Raw genomic sequence first — 11,644 nt, forward strand, 5'->3', positions numbered from 1 at the left:
TTTGCAGCACCCAGAACAGTAGCTGGGTAGACCTAGCAAGCTCAGCAGTACAAACACCAGCCAGGACACCATTCACAATTTGCATGCACACATACACAAACATGCATGTGCACGTGCACACAGATGCACACCCCAGCTCTCCCTCCCACACGTACTCTCACACCTTCACTTCTGCCACTCTGGGGGGGGGGGTGTGGTGGAGGGGTGTCCCCTGCTGTTTAGCAGCAAGGGCAACAAACATTGAGTCAGGGCCAGAGGGCTTCAGGTTCACAGACAGACCGGAACAACCCCCACGCGAGTTTGTGGAGGTGCCTGGATGAGCTGCCCCTGCCCCTCTGCCCTGTCTGCCAGCAACGGCCAGAGTGGGGTCCATGAGCAGAGAGGAGACCCTGGGAACTGACTAGCTGCACACTGCTGCCAGCCAGGCCTTGCTTAGTGGCGGGGGGGGGGGGGGGCGCCATCACTACCACCATCCTCAGCTGTCATCACCAATTAACACAGCACAGCGCCCTGCCCCACAGCCGTGGCCCCTCCCCGCCTTCGGCCATCCCAGCCACCTCCCAAGGACACATTCAGACCCATGGGGAGGTGGCGGCTGTATCCCCCACTCTCCAGACACCTCCTGCTCCAGGAAGGCCCCCCCCCAACACCCGTCCGGCCAGGACAGTATCCCAGCTGTTGTGGCTGGAACCTAGGCACAAAGGGTCCTTGGAGGGCAGGCCACGTGGGTGCTTGCAGGGCTGGGCAGAGGGGGGCACCTGATCCAGCCCTGAGTTGTAGCCCGGCTCCTGTCCCGGGCCAAGCAGGGCACGGAGAGGAAGAGAGAGTGTTTGCAAACAAGGTGGCTGCCAGATGGGCCGGGCCAGGGAAGGCATGGAGAAGGGGAGGGAAGGGGAGGGCCCAGGCGCCAGGCGCCTTGCCTGACCTTCCCCACCCAGCCCCAAGTGCGCTGTGTGCCCTGGGCACGCACACAGATTCAAGGTCTCCTGTACACGCGTGCATGCACACACACACACACACACACACACACACACACACACACACACACACACACACACACACACACACACACACACACAGCTCTGATCTCTCTCCCCTAATCTTTCCCCAGCCAACAAACCCACAGCCACACACCAGATGGGTTTTATTTGCAGAGAGCACAGTGGGCAAAGCAGAGGCGCAAGGCCGAGGGAGATGGGCAGCCATGAAGCCCTACAGGAGGGCAGGGCTGGAGGAGGAGGGCTGGAGGGCAGCACCTAGCATTGAGGGGCCTGCAGTGGAGGCAGTGCTACCCCAGACGGGGTCACTTCCCGCCTAAGCCTTCCCGGCTGCCCACTGTAGACCAGGCCTTGCACCATGGGACACAGGGAGGCCTGAGGCCCGCCAAGACCCAGGGAGGGCAGCAGTGTGGAGGATGAGGGCAGAAGAAAGATGGGGAGTGGGGAGAGGCTGTGGCCTCTTCAGTTCCCGGCCTCCTCCAGCCCCTCAGCCTTTCCCTCTGGCCACCGCCAGGGCTGCCCCAGGTAGGCCTCCACAGATCCCACAGGGCTTCTCTTCCGGGGGTGGGGGTCCAACAGCCCCCACAGGAGAGCATCTGCAGCGGGAGCCAGGCCAAACCACGGCTGCGGCCGGTCTTGGGGCTGGCCTGAGGCCCGCCACGCCAGGAAGTCCTCGTAGAAGGGGTCGGCCTCGGCCAGGGGCTGGTCCCAGGGGAAGTAGCCGGTGAGGAGGCAGAAGACCAGGACGCCCAGCGCCCAGGCATCCAGGGAGGGCTGGATGGGCAGCCCCTCAGGGAGCGGGGTGGGGGCGCAGAGCTCAGGGGCCGTGTAGGGGATGGGGGCCCCCGTGAGGCGCAGCAGCGTCCCCCGGGGCCGAGTGTGGCCGAAGTCAGTGAGTTTGATGCGGCAGCAGGCAGCATCGCACACCAGCACGTTCTCGGGCTTGAGGTCACGGTACACCAGGCCTTGGCCATGGATGTGCTCCAAGGCAGAGGCCAGCTGGGTGGCGCAGCGTTGAGCCGAGGCCGGCTGCAGGAGGCCCACCTGTGGGGTCAGGAGTCAGAGGTCAGGGGTCAGGGCCTGCAGCTGCTCAGGGCCACCCAAGGGGACCCTCAGCCTTCCCCCAGCCCCAGAGGGAGCCGAGGAGGTCAGTGGGGAGAGCCCTGCCACCTGGGGTGTGGGGGGGTGCTGGAGTCAGGACCAGTGAGGCCAAGCGCAGCGACTGTGATTCTTGGTTTCTTTTCTTTTCTTTTCTTTTCTTTTTTTTTTGTCGGTCGTGGGGCCTGGGCTCTGTCCCTCAGCTCTTCAACTGTAGACTAGTGCTCTACCACTTGACCCTCAGCCCCACTTCTAGCTTTTTCTGCTTATGTGGTGCTGAGGAATCGAACCAAGGGCCTCATGCATGCAAGGAGAGCGCTCTACCACTGAACCACCTTCCCAGCCCCTGACTGTGATTCTTGGGGTCCACACTGTTCAGGGCGCTTCTGTGAGCCCCAGCAAGATTCCATGCCCGCCTCCTTACCCACCTTTGGCTGGATGAAGGAGATGAGATCCCCATGCAGGACTGGCTCCGTCAGGAAGCTGTAGGAGTCAGCTGACTCAATGCCAATGCCATAGGCGGCTACGATAGCAGGATGTGTGCCCAGCGAGAGGCCCACGCAGAACTCATACAGGAAGCCGCGGAGCGACGTGGACATCTTTGGGAGCCGCTTCAGTGCCAGGGCTGTGCCTTGGGACAACAGGGACAAAGTGGGAGCTGTCCGGGAGTCTGGGGTTGCGCGGGCCAGCTGCCCTGCTCCTCCAGGGTCAGGCTGGCTGGCCCCCCATCACAGGCTGGGGTTCAAAGATCCCCTGTTTTACATAGGCGCCTCCCTAAGGAAACAATCATGTAGGAAGTCACATTGCCAACAGAATCAGCTAGGGTGCAGGTATTAAAGGCACTCCCCAGAGCTCGCAGCTTGGAGCGGGACAGGTAAGGCCTGATTCTGATCCCCTGTATTTCTCAGACATGGTTCACTTTCCTTCCCACCAGGCCCCCCACTCCAGCAGCACCCCACCGCCAGGCCAGGACCTAATACCTTTCTGCCGGTGCGTGACCAGCAGGACGCGGCCGAAGCGGCCCTGGCCCAGGGGGCGCACTTCCTGGTAGAGCTGGTCCGCCTCCGCGTGGACCAAGGTCTGTGCGCTCAGGGCCATCATGTCCTCCAGCGCCAGGGCGGCCTCCTGGCCCTGCTGCAGCTCCTCCAGGGTGAGGCCTCCCAGGCCCTCCTCAGCGCCGTCCTCCACAGCCTCTACCTCCTCATGCCCAGCCTCCGGCCTTTTGCCTGGCATTGCTGTAACGCCAGACACGGGCAGCACTGCACTCGGCTCCCACCAGGCCTGGGCGCAGGGCTGAAGGGGCAGGGGACTTAAAACTCTGGGTCTGAGGGAGGAGGCTGGAGTTGGAGTATGAACTCCTGGGTCTGAGGGAGGTGTGGAGGGGCTCAGACCCCGAGGTCTGAGGGAGGAGGCTGGGGCCTGGAACCCTGGGTCTGAGAGAGGAGGCTGGGGCTCAGACCCCCAGGTCTGAGGGAGGAGGCTGAGGCCTGGACCCCTGGGTCTGAGGGAGGAGGCTGGGGCTCAGACCCCCAGGTCTGAGGGAAGAGGCTGAGGCTTGGATCCCTGGGTCTGAGGGAGGTGGGGAGGGGTCTGGAGCCCCTGGGTCTGAGGGAGGAGGGACAGGCTAGGCTGGGGGCTTATTGCCAGTTCCCATTGGGACTCTGAGTTCCTCTGGATAAGAGGCCTGCAGGAATGATGAAGACCAGTAGCTGGTGTGAGTGAGGTCAAGCAAAAGGTCCCTCCTGCCACCCTGAGGGTGAAAGATGAACCAGGCCACTTGAGACACCCCCACCTTGTTTCCAAAGCAAACAGACTTGAGCTGGGGTGGACATCAGCCTCTCCCCCAAAGAACCAACAGGTGCTCTCTGCCCCCGGGCGGGTGAAGCTCTCCAGAGCCCTGAGGCCCAAAGTCTGCTCAGGCCGCCACTTTGGTGGGGCCCCAGGGCCATCAGGTCTGTGGTCCAGCACTCACAGCAGGCTGCCCCTCTCTCAGACCCAGGGGCCCAGGCCCCAGCCTCCTCTCTCAGACCCAGGGGCCCTGACCCCAGCCTCCTCCCTCAGATCCAGGGGTGCAGACCCAGCCTCCTCCCTCAGACCCAGGTTTCAGACCCCAGCCTCCTCCCTCAGTCCCAGGGGTGCAGACCCCAGTCTCCTTTCTCAGACCCAGAGGTCTAGGCCCCAGCCTCCTCCCTCAGTCCCAGGGGTGCAGACCCCAGCCTCCTCCCTCAGACCCAGGGGTACAGACCCCAGCCTCCTCCCTCAAACCTAGGGGTCCAGGTCTAGCCCACTCCCACCCTGGAACCCTGTTCAGCTCACAGCACTTAGGGTCCTGTAATCATCCCCAGATACTGCTGCACCCCACAGCTGCACAGTGCAGCCCATGAGGCCTCCACAGGCCCAGGACTCTGCTTTCTCTGTCCTTGCTCAAGTGCCGCCCTCCATGGCCATTCAGCCCTACCCCACTGCTGACCTGGGCTCAGCGCAGCCGACCTTCGCCTGACCCAGTGCAGCTGCGAAGGCTGCAGTCAGTGCCCCAAGCTCAAGGCCAGGGCCAGCGGCAAGGCCCGCCCCATCTTGGGGGTCGTAAGGCCCCACCCCCAGCCACGCCCCTTCTGCCCCCGCCAGGGGCTGAGCGACCTCATGTGTTGAATCCTAGAACTGACAGTGGTCAGGCAAGTGCCCCGGATTCAGGGGGCTGAGCCCTCCTCCTTCAGACCTGGGGGTCCAGCCCCAGCCTCCTCCCTCAGACCAAGGGGTCCAACTTCCCTTCAGAAGTGGGGAACCACTTTTCTGCCAGGACTGCTTGGATATTTATTTATTTACTTATTTGTTTGTTTGTTTTGTGGGTCATGGGGCTTGAACTCTGTCCCTCAGCTCTTCAGCTCAAGACGAGCGCTCTACCACTTGAGCCACAACGCCACTTCCGGTTTTCTGGTGGTTCATTGGAGATAAGAGTCTCATGGTCTTTCCTGCCTGGGCTGGCTTTGAACCATGATCCTCAGATCTCAGCTGCCTGAGTAGCTGGGATGACAAGGAGCCATTGGCTCCCAGCCTGCTTGGGTATTTATATCATTCTGGGGCCGCAAGACTGGTCATTCAGGGCAGTCGGTGGGCAGCACATGCATTGGATATGTCTCCCCTGCCATTTACCAGGTGAGTTCTGGGGCTTCCACAGCCTGTGCGGGTGATGGAGGGACCCCATGGTCCCTGCACTGCCCTGAGGACAGATCCATTCAGGCGTTCTGGGAGGGCTGTCAGGCTGTTGCCAGGGCCGGGCCTGAGGACAGGATGATATAACGAGATTCCAGAAGGATGCAGTGAGGATGACCTCAGAACCCAGGACATGGGGGCAGCAGGTGGCCAAGCAACTGGGGGACAGCTGCTCCACCAAATACCCCAGCCTCTGGGGATGCGATTCCTCAAGCGCACTTTGATGTTTAGATTTTTGCTATTATTTTACTTTTACCAAAAAGTTGCAGGAAGATCATGTTGAATTGCCCTATGTAAACCTGCCCAGCATCCGCACGAAACATTAGTTAACTGTTTTGTGTGTGTGTCTTCTTTTTCGGTGCTGGAGATCGAACCCAGGACTTTGCTCTTGCTAGGCAAGCGCTTTGCCACTGAGCTGCAGCCCAGAGCCATACAAAACATTTGCAAGATTTTTTTTTTAAAGGATATTTATTCCACCCTTGATGACCCCCCTATCAGCTCCTTTGTTGGGTCCGGGGTCCTGTCACAGCCCTTTTAGTGAAGTTGCTTCTCAGTGTAGACAGAGCAAGGTCCTGGTGTGGGAGGAGCACTTCCTCATTCTCAGCTCTTCACGGGGTGCTAGAGGCCTAGCATGGAGGTACACTGCTGCCCAGAACACAAGACACAGAGGACTGGGGTTGCTTCAGAGCTGGGGTGGGGGCTAGGAGAGGGGGAACGGGCAGCAGGTGGGGGGTAACAAGGTGTGCAGACACCTGCTGGCCCAGCAACAACGTGCATGTGTGCATGTGTGTGTGCGTGTGTGTGTGTATGTGTGTTTGTGTGTGTGTGTGTGTGAGTTACATTCAGAAAATGAGAGAAGCGGAGAGGCCAGCATGATGTGGGACCCTTGAAGTTGGGATTTTTTGCCGCAGTTGCAGGGGTGAGTCGTTACCCCTCAGAGCCCACAGGGGCATCTGGCTTCCCCGCAGGGCAGAAAGGGACCCTTGGGGATGGAGAGGAGAAGGGTCCCCGAGGAAAGATGCCATTAGGAGGGACTGGAGGCTCCGACTTCCAAGTCCTCACTGTGGAGGCTCGTCTGCTCAGGTCCAGCCTGCACTGGGGAGCTGGAATGTATCCTGTCTCTCATCCTGGGAACAGCCATCTGCCTTTCCAGGTGGCCCTGAGGCTCGAGAGGGGCCCTGGGCCCGGTCCTGGCCACCTGTCTCAGTCGCCTGGCTGAGGGCTGTTCTGACCTGTGCTCAGTCTCCTGCCACCGCTGCCTTCCTCCTCCTCCTCGTCCTCGTTCTCCTCGTCCTTGTCCTCCTCCTCCTCCGTCCACTCCTCCAAGCTTGATCCTCCTTCTTCTTCCTCCTCATAGCACTCATTCCCCAAGACCCCAAGTCCGCCTCCACCCCCCTCCAATCCCCAGTCATCCCCGAGGACCTCCAGGACGGCCAATGGGGGGCTCCTGGTCTCAGGGTCCAGATCCAGAAGCCCCTGGAACAAGGTCAAGGCCGGAGGTGCGAACTGGTCCCAGGGGGGCGGCGGCTGTGGGGGCCGGGGCAGGGTGGTCATCCAGTGGGCAAAGGCCTCAAACTCAGGGTCAGGGGCCAGCGCCACTTCCCACGGGAAGCAGGCCGTGGCGGCGCAGAAGAGAAGCACCCCCAGGGCCCAGGCATCCACGGCGGGCCGCAAGGGCAGTGTATCTGGTGGCAGCAGCAGGCAGAGCTCAGGGGGTGCGGTGGGCAGTGGCATGTGTGGGGCCGGGGCGGGGCTGCCCTCTGGCCGGGTCAGACCTAGGTCGCCCAGAGCCACGCGGCTGCAGGCTGGGTCAAAGACCAGCACGTTGTCCGGTTTGACATCTGCGTGCACCAGCCCCCGGCCATGGAGGAAGTCCAGCGCTGCAGCCAGCTGGGCTGCCACCCGCTTCACCATCGGCTCCGGGAGGCCCTGGGGGATGGGGGTGGGGGGAGGAAAGGCAGGCAGGCTCAGCTCCTTCAGCGCCTTCCAGAAAGGCTGTGGACTCCTAGAGATTCTGACTCCTGGGACTTGGGGGTCCAGAACCAGGGCTCACGGCTCCCCTCAGTTTCCCCAGACACCCCAGGCCTTGTTCAGATCAACACCCAGGGCCTGCACCCCCAAGCACTGCTGATGCTTTCCTCATTGGATCCCCAATGCCGGCCAGGAGCGCTTTTTCTCTAGATTCCTCCAATGACCCCTACCCCCCTTCCCTGTGCCCCCCCCCTTGCAACCCTGTTCCTCAACTCTGAGCATTCCTTCCATCTCTTCTAAATGGACCATCCAGGTCATCCTTCCATCTGTTCATCCACTCACTATCCATCCATCTACCCACCCATCCATCCATCCGTCCATCTACCCATCCATCCGTCCACCCATCCATCCATCCACCATCCACCATCCATCCATCCATCCATCCATCCATCTACCCATCTATCCACCATCTATCCACCCACTCAACCATCCATCCATCCATCCACCATCCATCCATCCATCTACCTATCCATCCATCCACCATCCATCCACCTACTCATCGATCCACCCCTCTACTCATCCATCCGTCTATCCATCCATCCACCATCCATCCATCCATCCAACAATCCATCCATCACCTGTTTATCACCCAATCCAATCCATCATCTATTCATCCTCCATCCATCTGTGCATCCACTCACCCCCTGCATCTACTCATCATCGATCCATCTTTTCATCCATCCATTCATCTGTCCATCTATCCACACATTCATCCTTCCATTCTGCATGTATGTAATCATCCATCTATCTTTCCTCCTTCCACTCCATTTATCCATAATCCTATCTCCAACACAAAGTCCCCAAAATACCCCACCCGCTAATCTTCAAAGTAGAGAGGATCTAGAATCTCCTATACTCCGTCTTGACCTGGTGTCTTTCCAAGAGGCTACCTCTGAACGCCCATCTTCAGGGCCACCTGGGGACCCACCCTACTCATCCTCTGCTGTCTCTGCCCTTGTCTGCACCCCATCCTTTCCCACCCCCACCCCATTTGCAGCCCTACTCCTGGCCCTAATGCCAACTAGAACCCCGAGTGTCACGATGCCCATCCAACGGCCTGCCCCACAGGCTGGTGTATGGATGGAGGCACGGGCTGTGTCGAGACAGCACAGGGAGGTGTTTAGAGGCTTGGGGTGGGTGTGGGTTGGGCACTGATGGGGGGGTCAGTGCTGGGGTTAGGACGAGACCTGGGGACAGAGTGGGGATCATCCTCACATTCCTCTCCCAGGCACCTCACCTTTTCCTGAAGCATCCTGCTGAGGTCCCCATAGGGTGCATACTCCTGGGCAAAGGCAAAATATCGGGGTGTCTGCAGTGGCGCCCCCAGGGTCTGCAGCAAGCCAGGATGTGAGGAGACACAGCGGCCCACGCAGAACTCCCGCAGGAAGGTGGTTTTCGCGACTGAGGCCCTACGAAGGAGCTTGAGTGCCACAGCTGGGCCTGCGGGGCGCAGGTAGGAGGGGCTCTGAGCACTCCTCGGCTGGGCCCCTGAGGCTAGCTATGTAATTTCCTCCCAGGACTCTGGTGGGCCGCCCTTTCCTCTGGTGTAAGGGTATGGGTGACCCATGTTTCTTTTGGTCTTTTCTTTTCTGTGCAGGTCCTGGGGTTTGAACTCAGGGCCTGGGTTTTCTCCCTCAGCCTTTTCCCTCAAGGCTGGTACTCCAGCCCTGGATCCTCAGCTTCATCTCTGTGTTTTGGTTTTATTTTGGCTGATTCCTAAGAAACTCACAGACTTTCCTGCCCGGGCTGGCATTGAACTGTGATCCTCAGCTCTCAGCCTCCTGACACCTGAGGATCTTAGAAGAGCTGCAAGGGCTTTGTGAGGTGCGTTCCCTGGGGCTCGCCCTGCCTTGTGGACACCTGGTATCTGCCCCGCGTGGAGGAACTCACCCCCGTGTCGAGGCTGCGCCAGCAGCACACGGCCGTATGAGCCGGAGCCCAGCTTTCGGATAAGGCGGTACCGGATGCAAAGGCTCCTCACCGGGGACACCCTGGGGGCTGTCAGCTCCACCAGGCGCTGGAGGGCCGCGGCTGTGTCCTCCTGTGGGAGAGGACGGGGCGGACAGCGTGTGAGTTAGGGTCTGGGGGGGGGAGGCCCCAGGCTGAGCCATAGGAGCGGGGACAGTGGTCACTGTCCCCAGAGGAGAGGGTGAGTCACGGTGACTCACAGCCACCTGTTTTTGTGTCCTGGCAGGGTTAAGGGCTCATTGTTTCAGAGCCTCTGACCTCCCCAGCCGTGGGAGGTACCCAGAAGCCCCCCAGCCCCTACTGGGCCTGCACCCCCCCCATGTCCCTCCTGGGCATCCCGTGGGGCCTTTGCACTGCCTTGGGGGGGGGCTTCCGCCTTGCTGTGTCTGAGTCCTCCCTCATCTGGGTCTGGGGTCCCTCTGCGTCACCCCCCCTGTCTTCTTGGTCCTTCCTCCCTCCTCTCACCTCTGGGTCCCCATCCTCTGAGGTTTCCGGAGCCCTGACCTCCATCTCAGGGCTGCCCAGTGTGGGCCAGCCCCCCCTGTCCCGGCTTCCCACACTGCAGCCGGCCCCTCTGGACCCCGACCCCACCGGTGCTAGCCCAGGGTCTCCCTGGCCCCAGTGTCGGACAGGGTTCGTCTCTCCCTTTCTGGAAGCCCCTGGGTGCATGCCGCTGCTGGGGTCCCACCCATCTCTCTGCTTCTCTCTCATTCTCCTTTCTCCTCGCTGCAACTTCTGGAAGCCTCTCTCCTTCCTCAGGGATTTCTGGCTTTCAGTCTCGCCTCTGTTCCTGTTTCTCGCTTGCTACCTCAATCTCTCTGTCTCCTGGCCTCTGCCTCTGGCTGTCTCTCTCATTCTCTGAAACTGTGTCTCTCAATCTCTCTCTTGCTCAGTCTTTGTCTGTCCCTCTCTTGCTATCTCAATCTCTCTGTCTGTCTCTGAATCCCTCTCTCTCTCTGTAAGTTTGTCTCTTTGGCCACGACCCTCTATCTCCCGCTGGGGTCTGGGTGAGCTCTTCTCCTGCGCAGTCCGTTGGTCTGGTCCCTCTGCTTCTCCCCTCACTCTGCCGGAGTCCAGCCCTGGGAGGCCCCACCCTCCGTCTGGCCCCTGTGTCTCCCTGCTCGCTCCCCCAGGGTCTCTGCCCCTCTCTTTGTTCTGTCTCCCCGAGTTTGTCCCTCCCTTTCTCAGGGAGAGGTGTGTGTGACAGGTCAGAGACAGAGACATCCCGTCCCCCGAGCTGCCCTCACCCCCCTGACCCGCCGCCTCCCTCCCTCCCCCTTCCAAACTTAGACCAGCTTGGACTCTGGGCACTGGGCCCAGGACAGAGGGGACAAAACTTGTTGTGAACCCCCAAGGGCCAGGCCTGAGGGCAGCGAGAAGAGGGGGAGACCCTTCAAGCCCTCACTGGGAAGACAGGAGGGGGCACCCGGCTCAGCTCAGACAGGCTTCCTCCACAGGGGGTGAACAGGAAACACCAGAGGTCAGGGTCAAGCTCCCCAGCTCCTTAACACCATGTCTGAACTTCCTCACACCCAAGAGTCTAAAGTCCAGCCTCCTCCCTCAGATCCAGTGGTCAAGGTAGCCTCCTCCTTTAGATCCAAGGGTCCAGGCCCCAACCTCCTCCCTCAGACCAGGGGTCCAGACCCCAACCTCTTCCCTCAGACCTAGGGGTCCAGACCTAGCCTCTTCTCTCAGACCCAGGGGCCCAGACCCCATCCTCCTCCCTTAGACCCAGGAGTCTAAAAATCCAGCCTCCTCCCTCAGCTCCAGTGGTCAAGATGGCCTCCTCCTTTAGATCCAGGGGTCCAGGCCCCAACTTCCTCCCTCAGATCACAGGGGTACAGGCCCCAGCCTCCACCCTCAGACACAGGGGTCCAGATCCAGCCTCTTCCCTCAGAACCAGGGGTCCACACCTCATCCTCCTCCCTCAGACCCAGAAGTCCAAAATCTAGCCTTCTCCCTCAGATCTAGTGGACAAGGCAGCCTTCTCCTTTGGATCTAGGGGTCTAGGCCCCAGCCTCCTCCCTCAGACCCCAGGGGTCCAGGTCCAGCCTCCACCCTCAGACCCAGGGGTCCAGGCCCAGCCTCCACCCTCAGAACCAGCAGTCCAGACTCTAGCCTCCTCCTTCAGACCCAGGGGTCCAGACTCCATCTTCTCCCTTAGATTCAGTGGTCCATACCCTGGCCTCCTCCCTCAGACCCAGGGCTCCACTCTTCCCTTTGTGCCCAGAGCTGGGAGCTGTGGAGCTGGGTGCCTCTCCCTGGAGGAGATTTCCATGTTCTCCAACCCTGCCTGACCCTGATGTGGTATAGGGGGTGGGGCCACACTCCTAGTCTCC

At 60.6% G+C, this 11,644-nt stretch overlaps 2 protein-coding genes across 6 annotated transcripts; both read right to left on the reverse strand.

Annotated features, from left to right (window-relative positions):
* Positions 1 to 1,127: 1,127 nt before the first annotated feature.
* Sbk2 (SH3 domain binding kinase family member 2) lies at positions 1,128 to 4,654 on the reverse strand. Of its 5 annotated transcripts, none has more exons than XM_070000435.1 (4): positions 4,567 to 4,654; positions 3,077 to 3,389; positions 2,525 to 2,727; positions 1,128 to 2,042 (listed from the first exon to the last, which is right to left on the reverse strand). In XM_070000435.1, exons 2-4 carry the CDS (start codon positions 3,327 to 3,329, stop codon positions 1,461 to 1,463), a joined length of 1,038 nt encoding a protein of 345 aa, XP_069856536.1. In that variant the 5' UTR covers positions 3,330 to 3,389; positions 4,567 to 4,654; the 3' UTR covers positions 1,128 to 1,460. The 5 variants fall into 5 exon arrangements, with proteins under 5 accessions (XP_069856536.1, XP_069856537.1, XP_069856540.1 ...); XM_070000436.1 differs by having other exon boundaries at positions 3,077 to 3,780; positions 4,567 to 4,595; XM_070000439.1 differs by having other exon boundaries at positions 3,077 to 3,420; positions 4,567 to 4,591.
* Positions 4,655 to 5,789: 1,135 nt separating this feature from the next.
* Positions 5,790 to 10,438, reverse strand: Sbk3 (SH3 domain binding kinase family member 3). The gene is made up of 4 exons (XM_070000441.1): positions 9,771 to 10,438; positions 9,228 to 9,378; positions 8,575 to 8,777; positions 5,790 to 7,235 (listed from the first exon to the last, which is right to left on the reverse strand). The coding sequence occupies exons 1-4, from the start codon at positions 10,014 to 10,016 to the stop codon at positions 6,510 to 6,512; spliced, it is 1,326 nt and encodes a 441-aa protein (XP_069856542.1). The 5' UTR covers positions 10,017 to 10,438; the 3' UTR covers positions 5,790 to 6,509.
* Between the last annotated feature and the right edge of the window lie 1,206 nt (positions 10,439 to 11,644).

Source organism: Dipodomys merriami, unplaced genomic scaffold, assembly GCF_024711535.1.
Source record: "Dipodomys merriami isolate MVZ:Mamm:240054 unplaced genomic scaffold, mDipMer1.0.p SCAF_57, whole genome shotgun sequence".
In the NCBI taxonomy this organism is placed as follows: domain Eukaryota; kingdom Metazoa; phylum Chordata; class Mammalia; order Rodentia; family Heteromyidae; genus Dipodomys; species Dipodomys merriami.

Bases quoted from the DNA above. Each gene is read 5' to 3' on its own strand.
- Sbk2 (XM_070000435.1), bottom strand. From the start codon at position 3,329: ATGCCAGGCAAAAGGCCGGAGGCTGGGCATGAGGAGGTAGAGGCTGTG. The intron at 2,728-3,076 runs GTATTAGGTCCT...TGTTGTCCCAAG, and splicing joins GGTCACGCACCGGCAGAAAG to GCACAGCCCTGGCACTGAAG. The intron at 2,043-2,524 runs GTGGGTAAGGAG...CTGACCCCACAG, and splicing joins TCTCCTTCATCCAGCCAAAG to GTGGGCCTCCTGCAGCCGGC.
- Sbk3 (XM_070000441.1), bottom strand. From the start codon at position 10,016: ATGAGAGAGAAGCAGAGAGATGGGTGGGACCCCAGCAGCGGCATGCAC. The intron at 8,778-9,227 runs GTGAGTTCCTCC...TGCGCCCCGCAG, and splicing joins GGCGCAGCCTCGACACGGGG to GCCCAGCTGTGGCACTCAAG. The intron at 7,236-8,574 runs GTGAGGTGCCTG...CCCATCCCCCAG, and splicing joins GCAGGATGCTTCAGGAAAAG to GGCCTCCCGGAGCCGATGGT.